The 23,612-nt window shown below is 33.7% G+C and overlaps 2 protein-coding genes across 7 annotated transcripts in view; both read left to right on the top strand.

The window, feature by feature from the left end:
• The window catches only part of LOC143905464 (uncharacterized), a 249,609-nt gene extending 243,940 nt beyond the window's left edge, over window positions 1-5,669 (top strand). For 3 of the 6 annotated variants that reach the window (XM_077420896.1, XM_077420894.1, XM_077420895.1), the window contains 5 exons: window positions 3,482-3,694; window positions 4,025-4,120; window positions 4,206-4,429; window positions 4,557-4,716; window positions 4,825-5,669. In XM_077420896.1, coding sequence (XP_077277022.1) covers window positions 3,482-3,694; window positions 4,025-4,120; window positions 4,206-4,429; window positions 4,557-4,716; window positions 4,825-4,997 — 866 coding nt within the window. In that variant the 3' untranslated portion in view covers window positions 4,998-5,669. Of the gene's footprint in view, window positions 1-3,178; window positions 3,394-3,481; window positions 3,695-4,024; window positions 4,121-4,205; window positions 4,430-4,556; window positions 4,717-4,824 lie in introns of all 6 variants that reach the window. The other 3 variants (XM_077420892.1, XM_077420891.1, XM_077420893.1) reach the window with 2 other exon arrangements.
• LOC143905462 (uncharacterized) lies at window positions 8-3,153 on the top strand. The gene has a single exon (XM_077420884.1). It carries the CDS (start codon window positions 46-48, stop codon window positions 2,188-2,190), a length of 2,145 nt encoding a protein of 714 aa, XP_077277010.1. The 5' UTR covers window positions 8-45; the 3' UTR covers window positions 2,191-3,153.
• Window positions 5,670-23,612: the final 17,943 nt, after the last annotated feature.

Here is a 23,612-nt window from a genome sequence, read left to right as displayed (position 1 = left end):
AGAAAAACATTTACTTTGAAATAATCAGCTATAACAATTAAGAAAATGGAACAAATATACAAACTAAAGCATAAGAAATGTTTAAGAAAAGCCGGTGAACGACTCAAACGATCGTTGACTATAATTAGTAATGCCTCGCTTTTAAATGCTGATACATTGCCTATGGATAATAGAAATTTAGATAACGCATGTACATCGACCGATTTGTTAGCCATTCGTCCGTGCAGTAATGTTGCTAGCGATACTTCGTCATCTAATTCAGTAACCTTGAATTTTGCAAATGATCAAAGTAATTTTAATCTTATCGAAGATGAACATGAACTAGTAACAGAGCCTACAATACTTACGGAAGATACGAATATCAGCACACATAATCGATGCATATCAACTATTTCATCAAGTGACCAAGAAATTAATGATGACATTACTTTTACAACTCGCTTAACTCAGTGGGCAATCAGTGAACGTGTTACATTATCGTCTTTGGGAAAATTATTAGTTGTTATGCGTACACATCCTGCATTAAAATGTTTCTTGCCGAAGGATCCTAGAACTCTCTTACAAACACCTCGTACGTTATGTATGAAACCGATGGGCTCAGGCTTGTTCTGTTACTTAGGAATTGCTGATTCATTAAATGCCCTTATAGCTAAACATGCGATAAAAGTTCAAACTGATCAAACTGTGGATTTGAGTGTGAATATCGATGGACTTCCGACATCAAAAAGTACGAATAGTACTTTTTGGCCAATTTTATGTTCGTTGAAATCTTTGTCAGCTCTAAAAAGAAAAGTTTTTCTAGTGGCACTGTTTCATGGCGACCATAAACCAGATCCAGATGAATTTTTATCTGATTTCGTAAACGAATGTACACATTTATCAAGCAATGGAATTGTAATTAATTCTATACTTTGTAAATTTAGAGTTTCCATGTTAATTTGCGACACGCCTGCGAAATCGCTTGTTTTGGCCACTAAGGGGCATTCCGGATATTATTCTTGTCCAAAATGTATAATAGCAGGAGATTTGTACAAAAATGTTCTGTGTTTCGTTGAAACGGAATTTATTAAGAGGACTGACATTTCATTCAGAAATAAAGAACAGCCTGAACACCATATTGGTACAAGTAGTTTATTAAAAATACCAAATTTTAATATGATTGACAATGTTCCTATTGACTACATGCATGCACTGTTACTAGGTGCATGTAAAAGATTTCTATGCCATAAACGATATGGATGGATTTTTGGAAAACCTCCGTATAAATTACGTGCTCAACATGTTCACAATTTATCCAAACAATTATTGATGTTACGAAAATCTATTCCATGTGAATTTTCTCGAAAAACTCGATCTATAGTAGAATGTAAAAGATACAAAGCAACAGAATTTCGATTGTTTTTGCTCTACACTGGTCCAGTAGTCTTGAGGAAGATATTACCAAAAGCAATGTATCATAATTTCTTAACACTAAGTGTAGCAAGTACGATTCTTATCAGTCCACGTTATGCTACATCTGACACCTATGTTTCTTATGCTGAAGATCTTATAAAATGTTTCATTAAGAATTCGATTAATTTATACGGGCCAGATTTTATCTCACACAGCATCCACTGTCTTTTGCATTTGTGCGATTGCGTGAGGTTGTTCGGTCCGTTAGATAACATAAGTGCATTCGAATTTGAAAATTTTCTTCAAATATTAAAACGTCTAATTCGTAAACACAACCAACCCTTACAACAGGTGGTTCGTCGCATTTACGAAGAGCAAAATATATTTGATCCAAGTAATTGTATAATTAAAGACGATTTTTTCGAGTTGTTAATGGAACATTATGAAGGTTCGTTAATTGATGGATGCACATCTCCTCAATATAAAAAATTAAAAACCCTGAATTACTGTATTAATATAACGAAAAAAGCAGACAGATTTGTAGAATTGAAAGACAGCACAATTACAGAAATAAAAAACATAGCTTGTTACAAGAAAACATCAGTAATATTAGGTTCCGTATTTAAAAAAGTTGGGGAATTTTATAAGAAACCGTGTCTATCAACTCGTGTTAACATAAAAGTAATAATTAAACAAGACGACGAATTACAAATGTGGAATATAGATACGATTGCTAAAAAACTAGTTGTGTTACCATTCAAAAATCAATTTATTTCATTTCCACTTTTACATAATTAAAGTATAACACTAGTTTATACAATAATGATTTTTTTAATTATTTTGAACCAGACCAGGTGTTTCTTATAGATTTTTGGCTATTGAAAATAATGCCGCAAACCAAATTTCACTAGCACGTCAGGTTTCTAAAATAATTAAGGTTAAATGTGTTGTAAAAAATTTTTACTTTTTTACGATATTTGAGATTTTTTGTGAAATAGTCGAACATTATCTGGAAATTCTGATGAGATGTCAGCTTTAATCTTTCATAGCATGACTAAAAAAACTATGACAAACAATTTCTTCCAATATTAATTTTATCATTATTTGTCCCTTTTTAGATCATACAACTTTTGTCTAGAACTTTTTTTTAAGAATACATTTGTGTCGAGTAATTCGAAATTGGGCAATTGAAATAAATAAGACACCCTATAGATATATAAATATACATTTAGTGGAATCTATCATGATAAATTACACTGTATGTGTATCAATAGCCCTAACTGCAAATTATAAATATACATTATTTCATCATCATAGGCGGAATATTTGCAAAACTCTGAATTTAAATCCTTCATAACATGGTTAAAAAAATACGACATTGAAATGAACAAAAATGCATTTTATAGGGTTTGAACGATACTTTCAAGACATTCATCAGAATTTCCAGATGACGTTCACATTTCTCACAAAAAATTCCAAATATCACAAAAGTGCCATTTTTTATACATTCAACCTCAATTATTCTGGAAATCTGATGTGCTATAGTGACATTTGGTTTGCGGCATAGTTTTTAGCAACAAAAAATCTATAAGATATACTGATCTGGCTTAAAATAATTTTTGGCTGCAAACTAGTGTAATTAATGTAAGTCGTGCTTTCATTGTCTGCTTTTTTTGACAGCAACAAATTAATAATGTAAGAAAGAATTAAATGTCGAATATAATATACAAAAGTCATATAAGAAAAATAATATATGTAGATATATATATATTTCATTATAATATAGAAAAAAATAAATGGACAAAATAAAATGGTTTGTTGTCAAATTTGACAAAGAGAACAAAGTAGACGCTGTACCTGCAAAATGGTACATCAAAGATATAAAAAAATGTTACTGGCCTCCAAGAAAAATTAGCCACAAAACGAGCGAGTATGTCAAAATCCAACAGGAACCAGACGAATCGTGGAAAACATATGACGCCACAATATTGGGTGTCTATGGTATATTTTTTTTTTCTTAAAAGTTATGTAGAATTATGCAATAATTTATGTACATTTATGTATCATATTGTTTTATTTACAAATTTAGATAATTTAGAATATGCTCATCGTAAAATCGAGAAAGCCAAAACTAGTGATCGACTAACTTCTAACGAGACAATTAAAAAAAAGAAAAATCGTTATCGAAAAAAAATTTCGAAGAAAACACGACTAGAAGAAAGTAGCAGCAGCAGCAGCGACATAGTTCAAAACAGCGATGGATCGGATAGTAATACGTATCCAAACGAAGTAGATATCGAAGGTAATTTTATAATTTGCCTGTAATATTTATTCGTATATATAATGTGTATAGTACATCAGTATAGTACTCAGAAAAAGGATTGTTTAATGTTAATAAACGTATATTTGGATATGGCGAAAGAAATATTTGTTAATTATAAAGAAATATTTAGTTCAGGTGAGAAAGAATAAGTATTTTTAACTATAACTATATTTTATTCTCTCTCACCAAAACTAAATATTTCTTTATAGTTAATAAATATTTCTTTCGCCATATCCAAATATACGTTTGTTAAACAAACGTTTTTCTCAGTGTACGTTTATTAATTAATCGTTTATGACATTGCCTAAGTTTCAAAAAACAATCAGAAGCCTAAGAAAAATGACACCACTGCAATTATTCCGGAAGTAGAAGAGATAAGACGTGCAACATTTTTCGAGCTTCAAGGTGAACTTGAAAATTATTTTATATATTTTCAATTAATATTTTCGTTATTTTACTGCGACGTCTTGAGTATGATATATGATTACAGAATGCCAGAAGCAATGTTTGAAAGATATAAACCTGCTTCACTTGAAAATTGAATCAATATCTGAAGCAGTTTTCACTCTAGTTGAAAATGCAAAAAAAAATAAATTGCCCATCCTAGATACTCCTACTGAGCCACTGCCGATACTAGATTTATTTCCAATAGATGCTCCGGCATTAGCTCAAGTAGAAGAATGGCTGAGAACAGCGGAAAACAAAGCAAATCTCGTACGTTTTGAGAAATTATCGTTTATTTATTTAATTTAAATCAAATATGTGTCGAAAATTTTATATTTTAATTTATATTTATATTTTATATTTTATTTCTTTTGTTTTATATTTTATTTCATTACAGATTAAGGTATTAGGTAGGCTGGGAGGACCAACTTTGAAGGAAGTTGTGAAGCAACTTATGTATAGACTGTTCACCAATTCGCTCGGAATGGAATATTCTTGGGAAGGAAAAAAGAAGAAGAAACCATTCAAATCACTTTTGATTACGTCCGTAATCTTAGGTCAACATTTGTATTATTTAAGCATACGGTTCTTAAAAAACTAAAATTACATGAGTAGTACGAACTTTTTAGCAGTTTTCATATAACCAGTTATTTATATGCTTTTAGATGTCGTTCGTGCGAACAAAAATACCGCAAATAGCAGTGAGTACGAAATTGTGGCTCTCATAAAAGCATGGCTCGTGAGGAGTAAAGAACGTTTTACCAATAATAATACAGCCGGTAAAGACAAAGGCAAAGAAGAAGACAAAGAAGAAGACAAACAAGAAAAGGGAGAATGATCGACATCACAATAAGAATTTCCATGTTCTGTTTCATATATTTTATTTTTGTTTTATACTAAGTTTTATTTTTGCGTTTGTGTGATTGCGACCTGTTCATATAGCAACAGGAAGGTATTTTACCTATTTAAAAAAGAAAAACTACGTCCAAACTAAGTGATACAATTAGAGACGTTCAAGGTTTTTCCGTAATGTGCAATTTTTTTGCTATTTTGTGTTTATTTTGATATTTTAATTTGTTGAAACAACAAAATACATAAAACATTATATTATGAAATTCATATACGGTTTAAATGTATTAAAAATGTTAATTTTTATTTTGAAACGTTAAATTATTAGTTAATCAATCAGTTAATTTTGAATATTCTAATAACAAAGTACATAAAACACAATATTAAAATAATGTTTTATTAAAATGTAATTAAAAATGTTTATTTTCCTTTGAAGAAAATTAAATCCATTCAAAATTTATTACATGTCTAGTCTGTTATGAATCACCTATGTGCGTGTGTGTGAGCGGTGTGTGTGTGTGTGTGTGTGTTTGAATTGTGTGTGTGTGTGAATTGTGTGTTAGATACCATTTTTTCTTCTTTCTCACGAGGATATCCAGATGTACTTAAATTACCACACATCTAGTCTACCAACGAATATATATATGTATATATATATATATATATATATATATATATATTGAGAAACATTGAACTTCATACAGATTATTCGTTGGTAGAATAGATGTACTATGTGTGGTAATTTAAGTACATCCGGATATCCTCGTGACAATATTCATGCTTCATGGACATACATTGACAATATCCATACAATATACAGTACGTACATTCTATGGACAAACAATGGATTTCTTATTGAAGGCATATGCTGATACAGTGGATATACTATGTATATCAGTGTAAGTACATATGGATATTTTATGGACATCCAGTATTCATGTTCCATAGATATACATGGAAAATATATATATGATATACATGGGACGTGCAGCTGTATGTTCTATGGATAAACAATGGACCTCATATGGAGTCCATTTGCTGATACAATGAATATACTATGAATGTTAATGTAAGTACATGTGGATATCCTATGGACATCCAATATCCATATGAATATATATAGTGTATATACATTGTATATTTTTGTGCTATTTGGGCATATACGAATTATGTACAAAAGATTGTCCTGGAAACTAACGTTAGGCCATAATTTATTACATGTTAGTTTTTGCTTATTTACGTATCTTCAGCGCGTTTAATATACATTTTAACGTCTGAGAACGTGATAAAAGAATGTGAGTTTACGGTATTTCACACACGTCAACCCGCAAGTGAATTTTGCATTTACAAAAATGTGCTTGTACCCCGAAATTTGAGGTTATGTCATAGAACTGTACATATCAATTTTTGATAACTTCCGTACATTCAAGGGGTTTAAAGTACTTCTTAACATTTGAAAAAGCGTATGGAAACATAAGTTTAAGTTATTTCGCAAGCATTATCCCGCAAATCAATAATTTTACATGATTTATAAAAAATTTTTATGTCCTGGAAACTAACGTTAGGCCATAATTTATTACATGACAGTTTTTGCTTATTTACGTACATTCAGCGCGTTTAATATGCATTTTAAAATTTGAGACCGTGGTAAGAGAATGTGAGTTTACGGTATTCCACACACGTCAACCCGATTCCGCAGACGTTAACCCGCAAGTGAATAATTTCACATTATTTATGAAAAAATTTTATGTCCTGAAAACTAACGTTAGGCCATAATTTATTACATGTCAGTTTTTGCTTATTTACGTATATTCAGCGCGTTTAATATAAATTTTAACGTTTGAGAACGTGATAAGAGAATGTGAGTTTACGGTATTCCACACACGTCAACCCGATTCCGCAAACGTTAACCCGTAAGTGAATAATTTCACATTATTTATGAAAAATTTTTATGTCCTGGAAACTAACGTTAGGCCATAATTTATTACATGTCAGTTTTTGCTTATTTACGTATATTCAGCGCGTTTAATATACATTTTAACGTCTGAGAACGTGGTAAAAGAATGTGAGTTTACGGTATTTCACACACGTCAACCCGCAAATGAATAATTTCGCATTTACAAAAATGTGCTTGTACCCCAAAATTTGAGGTTATGTCATACAACTGTACATATCAATTTTTGTAATTTCCGTATATTCAAGGGATTTAAGATACTTCTTGACACTTAAGAACGTGGTATGGAAACATAAGGTACGGTATTTTGTAAACATTATCCTGCAAGTCAGTAATTTTACGTTAGGCCAAAAATTGTTCGTGTCTTGGAAACTAACGCACCATAAAATGGTGCATGTCTTGGAATCTACCATAAAGTATATATAACATGTCTTGGAATCTATCATAAATTTTTTCCAAGTCAGTCCTGGAAACATTACTGTAACATTACTGTCCTGGAATATACCATTACGAAAGTGTCCTGGAAAACATTATTTTCCAATATCTCAATAAGTAATTGGTTGATTTAATTTTCCTTTGTAGAATAGAACCAGGGTGTTAGGGCGCATTGAGAAATATTAAAAAAATAGGATGTCCCGGAACCGACCATTTGACAAAGATATATATATATATGCTGTAAAAATGTATTGTATAATCAGAATACTAGCAACGTGCACAACTTCATTTGAGGCTATAATTGGGTACAACATTCATCGCACGATACTATTATAATTGTAAATCGGAAACGTACCTCGAGTCCAGTTCTTCTGCGATCAACGAAGTCGGGATCGAACGTGTCAGTTGTCACTTTCTGCCAAGCGTATAGAACCTTCTTTTCCGGCAACGGTGGTAATACAATGTAGGGATACGAAATCTCCAGATAAGCACAAAGCAATTCAATTCAGTATATCGCTGGCACGATTACGGTGTTACTGCTGTTTTGCATACGCGCGTATACGCTAGTTAAGCATCTGTTTGAGGCGGACGCCGCGCCATCTCGCGTAATAAATCTCAACTTTTTTCGGGAGAGATGTAAGTGACGCGTAATAAATAGTTTTGACAAAACGCATTTATTTGCATATCTTAGCATAACACTTGCATTTAATAATGTCCGTAATTATTAAATGTGGATTTCAAAGCGTGAAGTTAAATTTGTTTAGAAAGAAAAGTGTTTCAAAAGGGAAAAAATTGTTTTACAGCAATCATCATGTTGATCATATTAGCGAAGAAAGTTTGCAGTTTAAAAGAATATTGCGAGGGACAGTTTTGAGCAAAACTCCTGGTGGATTTAGCACCAAAAATAATACTAATTTTTATAAACCTGTAATCGAGGTATATAACACATAATATAGTAATATATATATATATATATATATATATATACCCAGATAGCACACATCTGCAAACATGTCCGAAACCGGGACATTAAACGTGTTTATGACGATTTTAAGACGTCTTATGTCTCAATTTTGAAACCAATTATTGGTTTTAATATAGGAAATATTGATATTTCAGTTAAATAATGATAGAGAAATCTTAAATTGCTCGTGTACGTGTAAAGCTGGAAAGAGATATTGCAAGCATGCAGCAGCGGTCTGTATTTTTGTGAACGAAGAGAATTTTAGATCAAAAACTGACGAACCTATGCTGTGGAATCGACCACCTGAAGAACAATAAGCAGTAGTAAAATTTGCTATTTTAAATAATCACAATTTTGTCATTGATACACTTAATGGATTTATATATCCTGATACAAAAATTAATCTAAAGTAGGTCTGAACAAACTTCTAAAATTGAGACATTTAAAACTTATTTCAAAACAGTTAAGAGACTATAAATTATTTTGCCCAGAATACTCATGATTTTTTTAATTGATTTAATTTTATATGTTATAAGTTTTTTTCTCTCTTTTTCTTTTTATTATAATAAAAAATTTTGTTAACTAAGTTTTATTTACATACTCATTATTAACAGTATATATGACTGCGAAACATATTATATATATGATCTTTTTCAAAACAATTTTTTAAGGTTTTTAAGGTTAACTTTTATAGTTACATTTTCATTCCAATAATACCCAGAGATTATATAATTGTTTGAGAAGATATTATTACGTACATTACAAATTAATTACAAGTAGAAACTTGCACATTGTTTCCTCGTAGTTTTTAATTGTGCAAGTAGAAACTTGCACATTGCTTCCTCATAGTTCCTAAGTGTGCAAGTTTTTATTTTATTCGAGGTATAATTATCAGTATTTATTTGTTTTGGCTTCCTCATAGAGGAAGCTTTGTTAGCAAAGGTTCTGATTTCACACTTAACTCTTTTGGGGACTGCGTAAATAATTATATACATTCACTAAAAAATACTAAAAATACTTGTCCACTTAAAAACTAAAACAATACTTTATCGATAAAAAAAATCAGCCCGATATTATAAATATTTGAGATAGCGATTTATTTTTAATTCTATTATATTTTCCAGTCTTTTTTCTACCCCTATTTCATATATAATTGGTTAAAATTTGGTTGATCAGATCAAGTTTTATAAAGCTTCTATGTATGTACGAATTCTTCGAAATTTCAAATGTGTGTAATACGAGATCTGATCAATCAAATTTTAATGAATTATATATGAAATAGGGGTAGAAAAAAAACTGGAAAATATAATAAAATTAAAAATAAATCGCTATCTCAAATATTGAGAAAGCGGCAGCGTAAAACACATTTTTCAAAAAAAGGAAAATCTGCATAAAATCTATACCGGTAGACCGATTTCAATAAAATTTGAGGAGGACATACTTTCTATGATACTCTATTTGTGTGCAAAAATTCAAACTGGTATCTAAAAAATTGTAGAAGTAGATGCGTGTACAAAAATCCGTACACACACACACACACACACACATACATACATACTTCCGGACATTTTTTACTAATATGATTTTTCGACATTTTAGAACATTCTAAACCTATTTCCATCAAAATCTGGAAAAAAAATTTTTTCACCATTACAAAGCTTCCTCTATGAGGAAGCAATATTACAAAAAAATCTTTATTGCAATATTGAAAGACAATTTTAAAAGACACAACGATTATTTACGTCAAACGTCGCACCACAGTTATCCATTTTTTTTCGCTCTATTTCCCATGGACGATTTAAAAATGAGTAAAAACGAACATTTTTTTGAATTCTTTCTTGTATTTTTGCACCCCGCTACACAACAACAATTATTAGAATTATTTTTCTCTGCAGAACTCATTTTCTTTTATCGTTGTTTCTCCCGGAAAAATTTCGACACGGCGCTACACGGTGGCGCTGAGAACGATGCTTAACTAGCGTATTCGCGCGTTGTCGCACCTTATTACCTCGGGACAGCGTGCGGCTCGTGCAAACGTTATTATCGCGCGGCCGCAATCGCGCGGCAGAAACGCCTCATGTGAACAGGCTCCTTGATCTCAGTATCCTCAGCTCCCTGCCGTCAATATAAAAATAAAAAATAATATAATAGGTTAACCTGTATATGTATAAACACTCACGTAAACGTAGTAAACAGTAAATAGGTTAATTAACCTGTATGTATAAACACTCACGTAAAAACGTAATAATAAACAGTAAATAAAATAAGTATAACAGTAATTAATCGTCGCGTCGCGTAAAGAGTCACGGTCGGTCTCGCTCCGCGCGTACTTCGTACTTACCGTGTCTCTCGAGTGCTCTCGAGATAGGTTAGCTTATGAATAGGAACCGCGGTCGTATACGACCGTGATAGGAATTATTGAGATTTCAACATCTCGGGTACTCGCAATCCGTCGCGTCGCGTAAAAGAGTCACGGTCGGTCTCGCTCCGCGTGTACTTGGCGCGAGACACTACCGTGTCTCTTGATAAATATCTGTTATCAAAATTTATTTTTTTTACAGAAATTGGCATTTTATTTCTACTCACAAAGTACTATGAAAAAAACCGTTACAAGAATTATGATAACATTGTTTACAAACGAAGTAGCTACAAAATTCAGTTGGACTGGACAAAAAGAAAACAAAACAGAGATTTGAAACATTGTTTTTATGGAAAATAATATATGGTAAAAATAGACTTATAATTTACTTAAATTTGAAATTTTAACGTTATTTATGGGAAAGTAGAGTTGTTAACATATTACAAAACATTTGATAATGCCATTTTTTAATTTTTATAATTATTTTCTATATGAGTAAAATAAAAATTATATTTGTTATGTAAATGTTAATACTGCTTTTTGAGATTTAAAGGAGTCAACATTTCTTGAAATATATTATAAAATTGTTAATACGTTCAAACTTTATTTTTTGCATGACACAAAATTTTATATACTTTATTACATTTTAACAATAAAATATATTTACATTATCAAAGTTTAAATTTATTTCTTTGTTTTATAATTACGTTCTATGACTATTTTAGGTGTTGTAAGAAGCAGATAAGGACCGGAATTCGGTCGAAACGTTGTGCAATTTGGTTTCAATTGGCCAGTTGGGTCGAAAATAAAACGACTTATTTTGAATTATTCGCTGGCGACAAAAATTGTTTTGTTTGTAAGAAGCAAGTTCAAGGATGTCACTGAGGGGGATGTAAACGGACCTATTAAAATTTTGTAAGCTCACGCAACAGATCGACTAAAAAACAAGAGACAAAAATGATTATTTTCTTGTAGCATTTAATTGAAAATTTAATGAAAAAGAAAGTCATGCATATATACGTTTTTTTATAATTTTTGTTTATTAAGATATACTTTAGTTGTCTAATCTAAATTATAAATACCGTTTCTCAAAAATTTTTTTTTTTTTTTATATAAAGAGATTAGAATTGTTACTCAACGAATTAAAAAATATACGCAATTATGAATAAAGATTTTATTTGATGAAAGTAATAAAATTTATAATTTTTCCCATTTGTCCATATATCCTTCATACAGAGTAGCGATTACCGATCACATAACTTGTAATTGTTATATAATATTAAATAATATTAAATAATATTATTTTTTAAATATATTTGCATAGAGGGGTATATATATGTCAACCGCATTATTAAGGGACATCTCCCTTATAACGGGTGTCTTTTCGCTTGAAATTTTATAACGCTTTTTTTAGAAAAGTGACATGGTTTAGACTTATATAAAAGTTGTTATACGTGATCCGAGGCATAAATTAAAAATATTTATTGACATGGTCAGTAATTTGTTTATGATTGTTTATAAAAATAAGTTGCAAAAATAAACGATTATGTAGTAAATGTTTTTCTATCAAATGATTCCAATGATATGATTATTCCTTATACGCGTCTATATTGTTTTTATCTCCAACTATTCGTTTTCTATTTTATTTTAATTTATTACAGTTTTATATGGCTATCTTCGTCTTACTTTCGATGAATTTGCATAAGATGGGTATTAAACTATCCTCGTTTTTCGTACTAATTCATGAAGTGAACATTCAACTTTCGAACTTATTTATTGGTGGTGGTGTCGGTCGTCGTCGTCGTCGTGCACTCGTCAGGATCTGTATTCACGTGCCTAAATTGTTTTATGGAATAGGTAAAACAATTATTTTTGCTTCCTCATAAAGAAAGCTGTTTTCGTAAAAAAAATTATTTTTAGTTGCTTTTGCCAATGTGTTCAGAATGTTCTAAAACGTCGAAAAATTGCAGTTTTAAAAAATGTCTGTATGTATTGTCACGACTTTTTCACTCCCGGACCGCTCCGGGACGTGTGCCGGATCAAAAGGGGTAAGGAGAGCGGGATGACGGGCCTCTCCGACGATTCCCTCGCACCTCCGACACTTCGCGAAACGAATTTACCGTTGGGCGCCAGACGCGTCAACGCGCGTCCGCGAAATCGCGAAAGAAAACCACCACGAGACGCAAAGCGAGACGTGCGGATGTGCGAGGAATCGGCTAGCTCGACCTAAGGGCTGGGGCGGGGGTGATGAAGGGCGGCGCGATATTCGGCGGGGTGACACGCCATAAATAAGGTTCCGAACTCAGGCAATTAATAAATCAAAATAACATTTATTCGGTAGGAATTTGCGCGTGAAACAATAAAGACCGATTCGGCTTCGGTCGGTCAGGCAAATCATATAATCAGTCGCGCGAGCGTCAGAGGTGAAACAAAAAAAAAGAATGATAGCGCGGACACCAGAATAAACGAAGTACGCGTTATCGTATAATAAACGCGCAGAAGGCGTTGCGATTAGATCAGAGAGATACAGTATGACAAAACTTACAATTAATAGGGAACATCAACAGTAAACACGAAATAATCATGGAAATAGAAAATAAGATCTCGCAGGAAAGATCGCAAAAGGGCGATACCTCACGCTCGGAGCGCGTGAACGCAACGCCGGCAGTCGCGCGAGAATTCTGTCGCCAATTATCTTAAGCCTAACGCAAATATGAATCGTGGCGTGAGCTACGTCCCAACGTAATGAAGACCAAACGCAACACAATAACGCGAGATCAATTTCGGCGCGATCGCAAGGAGACGCGGAATACTATAACCCACGCGAAAATACGGACTTAATCTAACGCGAGAAATGACCAAAGGTAGCGCCAGTCATTCGGGCAAAGACAATACTGTCCTCAGGGATTTCCGAACGCGAAAACGAGGCGCCGAGGCAATCGGCGTAGCGCAAAATACTGGAAGAAACGCGAGGAACATGTGCGGGATTACCGCGAGCAATAATAACACGCAATCACCGAACAACGCATCCGAACATAACTACCTTAACACGCACGATTCTCTGAGGCAATTAGCCACTCACAGACGGCCGATTAACGCGAATGATGTGCCGACGCATGTGAAATTCCACAAGAGCAATGTTTGGTAATTTGATACGCCGTGAACACGGAAAGCGCGAGGCACAACCACGAGCGCGGACATTATGCGAAACGGACGCGCAGTAACAGATTTCGCCACGAATCTATCGCGATCTCCAGAGGCTCGCAATCGCGTCTTTACTTCAATTCCGCGGCCACGATACCATCCCGAGGCCCTTCGTTCTCGCTGTCGATCGCCATTTGATACGCGGTCTCAAGGGACCGCACGCGTCGCGATATTACAACGTTATCCCGGACGAGAGCGTGCACCGGAGGGCGGCGTTGTGGCGTTACATTTTGCGATTAATTACTGCGGGCAACCTCACCGATGTGATGTCTTCTCGTAGGGCTCCTCGCCGTCACCTCGTACGGAGGATCGTCGCAGCGCAACAGATTTTCCCGACTCGGGGCGGCTATCGCGTAGTTTAAGAAAACGTTCGGACTCGCCGACGGACGACCAGAGAGTGTCTCGCTAGATTCGCTCGATAGCGGAATCGATGCGGCACCCCTTTCCGTAGGGGCGTGCCAACCAATCGAGAGCGAGCTTGCATGCTCGCGTGATATTCCCACGCAGGATCGTCGTAAGGTTGATTCTTCGGGGGCGCGCAACGGTCCCTCGGCGGCGTAGCGACTCCTTCAATTTGCCCCGGGACAGCGGACTGGACTTTGTTCTAGCCGGTGTGCCTCCGGTTTGGCCTCGGGGCGGTGATCAGTCACCCCGCGGGCCGGTACTTCGTGAAGGCAGATTGCTGAGGCCGGGTTTTCCCCAGGCGCCTGGGGCCCCGCTATCGGCGGCCTTGTCCAACGCTGCCTCATTCGCCGCACGCCTGCCGCGTCGCTCTCGCCGCCCGGGATCCATGTAGTTTCCGCTTTCGCCACCCCTCCTCGGTCCTTGGTCCTCCCGGACCCCTCTCGTTATCGGTACTCCCTCGAAGATTCGCCGTGGTGTGGGTGAGGCGCCGTACGCATTACAATGTATACATGAAAATAAAAGAATAGTCAAAACGCGGAAACGATATCGACTTTTTGGCCTCTGGAGATCTCGTCGTTGCCTCTCTGGCTCGTCCCTGGGCGCAGATTTCCGCGCCTTGTGACGGCGGCGGGGCGCTGCCACGAAGCGGCGGGCCGTAACGTCACAGTGTGTATGTATGTGTGTATGTGTGTATGTGTGTATGTGTGTATGTATGTGCCAAATTTACCGAAATTTCTATAACTCCAGAACTAATTAACCAAACCGTAACGAATTGTATATGAAATAAGGGTAGAATTTTCCGGGGAGTACTATAGAGTGTTGTATAGTTTTTTGTTACCGATTTTTTGAAAACCGTTTTTTTTTTTTTTTAATTCTTGAGTAAAAAAATTAAAAAAAAATTGGTTTTCAGAAAATAGATAACGAAAAACTATACACTCTATAGTGAATTCTATATAACTATAGAAATTTCGGTAAATTTGGCACATACACACATCAGAGTTGAGAGACCTGTATGTAAGACCGTGATATTAAGACATCACTTCCTCTATGAGGAAGCCAAATGCAAATTTCTAATTTGCACTATTTTTTTACTTTTTTTTTTACGTTTTCCAAGGAAATTTAATAACGTTTCGCATAAAAATTTTAAATAAATTTTTATATTTTTTTCTTAAAAAACAATTATTTAAATGTATCCTATCATTTTTCAGGATTAGATGTACGTATATGTATTGAAAATGCAGTGTGTCGGATTAGCCCCGGGGGGGGTGGCGGTTCAACCCCGGCATTTTTTAGATAATTTTTGCACCGTTGTCGTTTTTGCTCCATACCGGTTAAACAAAGCGACGTAGATAAAAATTTCCTAAATAAATTTTGTAGCTAAAGGTTCACTTTTTATAGTGATATACAATATTTAACTTAAATTATTTATTTTGTTGTTAAAAATCGGCACCGAAAAAAAACTGGCGGTTTAGCCCCGGTCTCCCCTACTATATATAAAAAAGTACATATTTATCAAAACTTGAATAAATATTTTATTTTAGAAATATATATTTTCTTTAAAAAATTTTTTATTCAATATCTCGAATATATTGTGTAAAGCAATGTATTCACTTAATATAAATAATTGGTATGTCATTCTTCTGTTTTATGCGTGGCATGCTTCATATACATATATGTGTCAACTTGTGAGGTTTGTTTCGAATGACAGAAAAGTCATAAAACTAAACTAACGTAATTATTAATAAAAAAAAGCTAGAGAGAGAGCTAGAGAGTGTGTGTGTATCGTTAAAGCCAACATGATTCATGGTCCATGCGGAGGCTTAAACCACAATTCGCCTTGCATGAAAGAAGGCAGCTGCAGCAAGTATCCTGGAATACTTCTCAATGACACTTACAATCAGACAGGAGATAATGGATACCCGCAGTATCGGAGGATGTCTCCATCTGATGGTGGTTTCACCGTCGAAATCAATGGAATAGACCTGGACAATCGCTGGGTGGTGCCGTACAACCCTGTACTGTTACGTATTTTCAATGCTCATGTCAATGCGGAGTTATGCAATTCTGTTAGACTTAACAGAAGATGGACTCATCAAGTACATTTGCAAATACGTGAACAAGGGAAGTGACCAGGCGGTTTTTGCTCTGGAGAGTGAGAGGGATAAGGTGAAGTTGTACGAGAGTGGGTGATACATCAGCAGCTCAGAGACGATTTGGAGAATCTTAGCGTTCCCTATTCATGAGAGGTACCCCACTGTCTTCCATCTCGCTGTTCACCTTGAAAATGGTCAGCGTGTGTATTTCAACTCTAAGAACTTGGCTGAGAGGCTCAATAACTCAGCTCAGACAACACTTTTGGCTTTTTTCGAGCTTTGCAAAATTGACGATTTTGCAAAAACCCTCCTGTACTCTGAGGTTCCTTCATACTTTGTGTGGAAAAAAAACAAGTTTGTGAGAAGAAAGCGGGGGAAGGATGTTGATGGCTGGCCAGGACCACGCGCTGGGAAGAGTGTACACCATTCATCCAAACAACACCGAGTGTTATTATCTTCGTTTGCTGCTACATGAGATTCGAGGTCCAACGTCTTTTTTAGATTTGAAGACTGCGAATGGTGTCCTCTGTCCTACATTTCAGTCTACATGCAAGCCTTAGCTTTGCTGGAAGATGACAAGCTCAGATGGATGGTGCTATACTGCTCGTCGCTATTACGGATAGTAGGATGCCACAATTCATCATTTTTGATGATCAATTGCAGCCGTCTTGATATATGTATATATTGAAGTCCCTAAAGGGCATAGGGGGATAAGCATGGTGAAATTGCCCCGGGCGAATATTTAATTGCCACTTCAAGGATATGTAGGTATTGATAAAAGACAATGACCCTCAAAAAATCAGACGTCTAACTCAACGGGTTTTTGAGTAAATAAAAAAATACTTAAAAATAAAAAAACATTTTTTTCTCGGAAACGGTTTGATCGATTTTGATAAAATTTTAATATGTTATAGGGACATATAAAGACTTTTTTGAGACAAAGTAACAACCGTATAGAGTTTCATTATTCAGTAAAAAAATTGTTTTTTTTTTCCAAAAATCATTTTTTTAAGCATGATATAATTTGAGCAAAATTATGAAATTATTTTTTTTAGAAGCTGTATACTCTCTTATATAAAATATATTTTTTTCGATTGATTTGAAATGGTGCGCCGTACTGAAAAAAAAAAAATTATTTTATACTATGAATTTTCCGGTTTTTGATATTTATTGGTCGTTATTTTATAATAACAATCTATATATTATAGATTTGTGCAAAAAATCCAAATTTTTTTACTAAAATTGGTAAAATAATTTTTAAATCAATTTATTAATTTTTATTATTTGAAAAAACAATTACAGTTTTACAAAAAACTATATTATAATTATGTTTTTATAATTAACTATTTATTTGTTTTTATATTCAAAAAATTAGCGCCATTTTTAAAACAATTCTCTGAATGCCCATAAGATGGCATTCTTTCAGATCGATAACTAACCACGATTTGCAATATAACTTTAAACTCTTCGATGAACATTTGTAAGTTAAATATTAACCCACATGATAAAGCTCTGTTACAACTAATGCTTTAAAGTTTTTTGTTATTTTTGTTTTTAGCTGTCTTAAAAATGTCATCCGTCTAAAACTAATACGGCTCAGTGTTGTATATGCTTATTTGCGAAAAACTGTGGGTTATCACAAGTTTATATTATCAGAAAAAGACGTAGATGAGTTCTCACAATTTTTTTGACAGTGTCCACATTGAGGATATCATATGTGCCGCTCGTCGAATGATAAAATATAAAAAACCAAATGTTGATGAAACAGTTGTTGAAAGTTCTTTTGAGAGTGAGTCTGAAGTAATTATAAGTCAGAAATTAGAGAAATCAGAGTCCACTTTATCTCAATTAAGCCTGTCTCAATCAGGTTCTGAAGATCCAACCTGCTTTAAAATAAACGTGAAACCTACCGAAAATGAAGAGTACATTACAATCTTGATGAAAAGAACAGTTGCTACTCACAAATATTGTTGTATTTGTTGTGTTGTTGACAAAGGTCTGATTTCGGTCCCGCAAAATGCTAGGATACAATCTTATAATTACTTCGTTATAATTACTTCAGACTCACTTTCAGAAAAACTTTCAACAACTGTTTCATCAACTTTTGGTTTTTTATATTTTATCATTCGACGAGCGGCACATATGATATCCTCAATGTGAACACTGTCAAAAAAATTGTGAGAACTCATCTACGTCTTCTTCTGATAATATAAACTTGTGATTACCCACAGTTTTTCGCAAATAAGCATATACAACATTGAGCCGTATTAGTTTTAGACGATAACATTTTTAAGACTGCTAAAAACAAAAATAACAGAAAACTTTATTGCATTAGTTGTAACAGAACTTTATCATGTGGGTTAATATTTAACTTACAAATGTTCATCGAAGAGTTTTAAGTTATATTGCAAATCGTGGTTAGTTACCGATCTGAAAGAATGCCATCTTATGGGCATTCAGAGAATTGTTTTAAAAATGGCGCTAATTTTTTGAATATAAAAACATAAATGAATAGTTAATTATAAAAACATAATTTAATATAGTTTTTTGTAAAACTATCATTGTTTTTTTAAATGATAAAAATTAATAAATTGATCTAAAAATTATTTTACCGATTTTAATAAAAAAATTTGGATTTTTTGCACAAATCTATAATATATAGATTGTTATTATAAAATAACGACCAATAAATATCAAAAACCGGAAAATTCATAGTATAAAATAATTTTCATTTTTTTTCAGTACGGCGCACCATTTCAAATCAATCGAAAAAAATATATTTGATATAAGAGAGTATACAGCTTCTAAAAAAAATAATTTCATAATTTTGCTCAAATTATATCATGCTTAAAAAATGATTTTTGGAAAAAAAAACAATTTTTTTTACTGAATAATAAAACTCTATACGGTTATTACTCTGTCTCAAAAAAGTCTTTATATGTCCCTATAACATATTAAAATTATATCAAAATTGATCAAACCGTTTCCAAAAAAAAATGTTTTTTATTTTTAAATATTTTTTTATTTACTCAAAAACCCGTTGAGTTAGACGTCTGATTTTTTGAGGGTCATTGTCTTTTATCAATACCTACATATCCTCGAAGTGGCAATTAAATTTTCGCCCGGGGCAATTTCACCATGCTTATCCCTCTATGCCCTTTTGCGTATAATCAGCATTCAATGCCAACTCGTTCCATACTTGATGAACATGATTTCTTAATGCTTCTCTAGTTCTCAATTCACCAGCTATCTATGATTTTTGCATTTTGCGCCATACGTTCTCGATTGGATTTAGATCGGGTGATTTTGCAGGCCATGGTATTGGTTGAAAATCGGGATTCGCTTCAAACCATCTTCGGACCTTTCTTGAAGTGTGCACAGCACTATTGTCTTGCACGATCTTAATTATCGAGTATTGTTCTTCAGGAAATATTCGTCTGGCAGAAGGTTTCAGGACTTCCTCCAAAATTCCCACATATTCTTCTGCATTCATGTGTGGTGTAATTTCTACAATATCCATTAATCATAAGGATGTCATGCTCCCCCAAAATCCTAATGTAATTCTTCCACTATTTTGACAGGAGAGCACGTATTTTGGATTCAGGCGTTCTCTGTCCGGTCGCCACACTCTGTATCTTCCATTCACTTGAAGAAAATACTTTTTCGTCCATCCATATTTTCATTCTTCTTGTGGAGTATTTAAGTATCGATTAGCAAATTGCACTCTTCGATTCCGATGATTTTCTGTGAGTGCAATTTTTTTCGCTGGTATATGCGAACGAACTTTAGCTGCTTTCAAGCGACGTCTCACTGTTCTTTTCGAGATTGGATAATTATCGTTTTGTAGAACTGTTGCAGCAGGATTGAAGGGATTTGCGTCAACCAACTGGACAATTTCTTCATCTTAATGAGCTGTAATTTTTTTTGGTCTTGCATTATTTTTTCTGTGATCTTTTAACACATTAGAGCCTGCTTCTTCATATTTCCGAATCCACAATGATACTGTCTTCCTACTGCATCCTACTGTTTCTGCACTTTCTGCGATAACTGTTCTATTTGTCCCTGATTGATAAAGTCCGATAATACGTCCCCTATCTGCTTCCGATAAATTAGCGTAAATATTACGTTGCATCTTGATCCGTATGGCCGACCATGATTAAACAAATTAATAACTGTTTCACATATGTTAACAAATGAATATAACCGCGCGTAAAACAAATATATATACCTACACCTAATAATATAAATGTATTTACGAAATATGATGCACTCTTGATTAATAGTCTAACATATTAATAATCTGTATAAGTAAAATATTATATTATATTAGAGAGAGAGAGAGAGAGAGAGAGAGAGAGAGAGAGAGAGAGATTGATTGATTGATTGATTGATTGATTGATTGATAAGTATATTTATGCCCAAGCATAGCTACAGGGCAAAGATAGCAAAATATAATAATATACAAGATAAAGATACAGTGACACGCAACTTAACTTAAACGCAACTTAATATTAGAAAAGCACATAATCTACAAGCAACTAAAAAATTAAAGAAACAGAATGCAGGTAATACTAGGTCAAGAGAATACTACGAGTACTCTATACACACTACAGGCTAAAATATCTAAAAAACTTAGTCTGAGAATTCGGATGACAGCAGGTAGGATCGGAGGAGATTCTTAAAAGCTGCAATAGTAGTAGCTGATGTAATATTGTCCGGGAGAGAGTGCCAAAAATAGATGGCCGCTATCTGAAAGGAATTTCTATATATTTCCGTTCGGAAAGCTGGGATATGGAAGGTTTGCGAAGAAGAATTTGCAATTCGAGTCGATCTTTTGAGCGAAAGGTTAAGTGGGGTAAAAAGTTCACTCAGATATGCTGGCAAGTTCACCATGGTAACCATATCCGATAGAAAACGATTAAAAACGGCTATATCTGTATCGTTTTTAATCGTATTTTATCGGTTCTATCGTTGCATATTTAGAAGACAGATAAAACATTAATCGAATCGAATCGGTTTCTATCGTTTTAGGTCCGACGAAGAAAATAACTATACAAATTTTATAGTTATGAATCGTTTTCTATATGTACAATTATTGCCCATCTGAATCAATCGTATATACACAATATAATATGTATCGTTATTTATGGTAATAATTTTACCGTATGCATTAATACGGATATATAAGAATAAAATGATAGACATCTTATCGATATTTATATGACTTAACCGAACCGATACATCTATCGTTTCTTATCAGGATTTTCTGACATACAACTTATCATTTTCTTTATGGCAGCAAATCGGTTCGTTTTCTATCGTATATTAATGATATAACGTGAATCGTTTGAAAACCTTCTACTTTGTATATGTTTGTATAAAGTGTTAAAACGATAGACATCTCGTCAATATTTATACGATTTAACCGAACCGATACATCTATCGTTTCTTATCAGGATTTTCCGACATACAACTTATCATCTTCGAAAACAAAGTTCGTCGAAGTATTTTTATGTGTGTGTGTGTGTGTGATTTGTTATTAAGATTACAATAATAAAATATTTTATTTGTATTTTAGTGCAATTTTAAATAAGACGTTTCTAATGTAAATGTTGTTTTTATTTCTCTAATAACCGTGAAAATTTTGGCCCTTGGCTTCCTGGTGCTGTTGTCGCAAAGGTGGAAGCTTAATTATTTTAAAAAAATGCAGTTTTTTCTTTATCATAAAAAGATCTCTGATACGGTTTATTTTTCTTTTACATGGTTATAATCCGGTGGCATGCAGAGTAGCAAACATCTAAAGATGTTCTGACTGATATATAGCTGAGAAATTTCAAATTTTTCCAATTTTTTTCTGACAGGGCAACGTAAATAAACGGTTCACTATTAACCATATTAAAAAGACAATTATAGCTACTTTAATACCATTAAAAATTATAGAAACCGATGCACCACTAATAAGAAATTTAGGATGCAAGCCCATGTGTATTGTATCGAGAATTTCTTTTAGAGTATCGTGAATAAACGAAACTTCAATTATGTTAAAAACTGATTGAGACCGATATAAAGGTAATAAGAAATTTCCGATAGAATCCCAAGTATTTTGCAACGTGAGTTTCTGATAAAATACCGTAAATAAATGATTCACTAATTATATTAAAAACGATAGAAACTGATATATAGCTGATAAGATATTTACAATAGGATTCCAAGTATTTTGTAACGTGAGTTTCTGATAGAGTACCGTAAATAAACGATTCACTAACCATATTAAAAACGATAGAAACTGATGTGCAGCTGAGAAGACATTTACGATAAGATTCCAAGTATTTTGTAACGTGAGTTTCTGATAGAATACCGTAAATAAACGATTCACTAACCATATTAAAAACGATAAAAACTGATGTATAGCTGATAAGACATTTACGATAGGATCCCAAGTATTTTGTAACGTGAGTTTCTGATAGAGTACCGTAAATAAACGATTCACTAACCGTATTAAAAACAATAAGAAATTTTTTTATCGTTTTCTATCGGAGATGGTTACCAGGGCCATGTAGATGATACGATACATCAGACAGCCAAGAAAATATAATCTTCTATTTTCTACGGACAGCCACCCTAGGCGTCGTTGATATTGCGTTATATGCTCGTCTTTCCGCAAATCAAAGATAAATCTGATACAGCAGTTTACAAGTCTCTGTAACTTCAGGTTAAGTTTCTTGCTCAAGCCATGATAGACAAGGCAGCAGTAGTCCAAGTGGGGTAGTACCAGAGATGTTACCAGCTTGATTCTAAGTTCGGTGGAAAGAGAACTCGTGCTGAATTTCAATTTATACAACGCATGATGAACTCTCTGCGAGACATGCTTATTCCAAGAGAGATTCAATTCGAAACAAACTCCAAGGTTTCTCACCTCACTTACATATGGCAAAGGCGTGTGATTAACAATAATAGGTGGTAATGCATTCAGATCAATATTGTTGATATTTATTCCACTGCCAAAAATAATGACTTTGGATTTTGCAGGGTTCAGTTTCAACCCATTGACATTTGCATAATCGAAAATAGCATTTGCATCTTTGGAGATTAAGTTAAGGTTGTGGAAAAGATCGGAAGGAGCACATGAACGATAAATTTGAACATCGTCAGCAAATATTATGTAGTCGGAATACATCAAGACTGTACCA

This window comes from Temnothorax americanus, unplaced genomic scaffold, assembly GCF_048541705.1.
Source record: "Temnothorax americanus isolate GAGA-0224 unplaced genomic scaffold, ASM4854170v1 Scaffold61, whole genome shotgun sequence".
NCBI classification, from domain to species: domain Eukaryota; kingdom Metazoa; phylum Arthropoda; class Insecta; order Hymenoptera; family Formicidae; genus Temnothorax; species Temnothorax americanus.
Note: the sequence above shows the minus strand (reverse complement) of the source record. Positions and strands in the feature narration are given on the sequence as shown.

What these genes read in the sequence shown, in the direction of transcription:
- LOC143905462 (XM_077420884.1), top strand. Translation starts at nt 46, where the DNA reads ATGGAACAAATATACAAACTAAAGCATAAGAAATGTTTAAGAAAAGCC.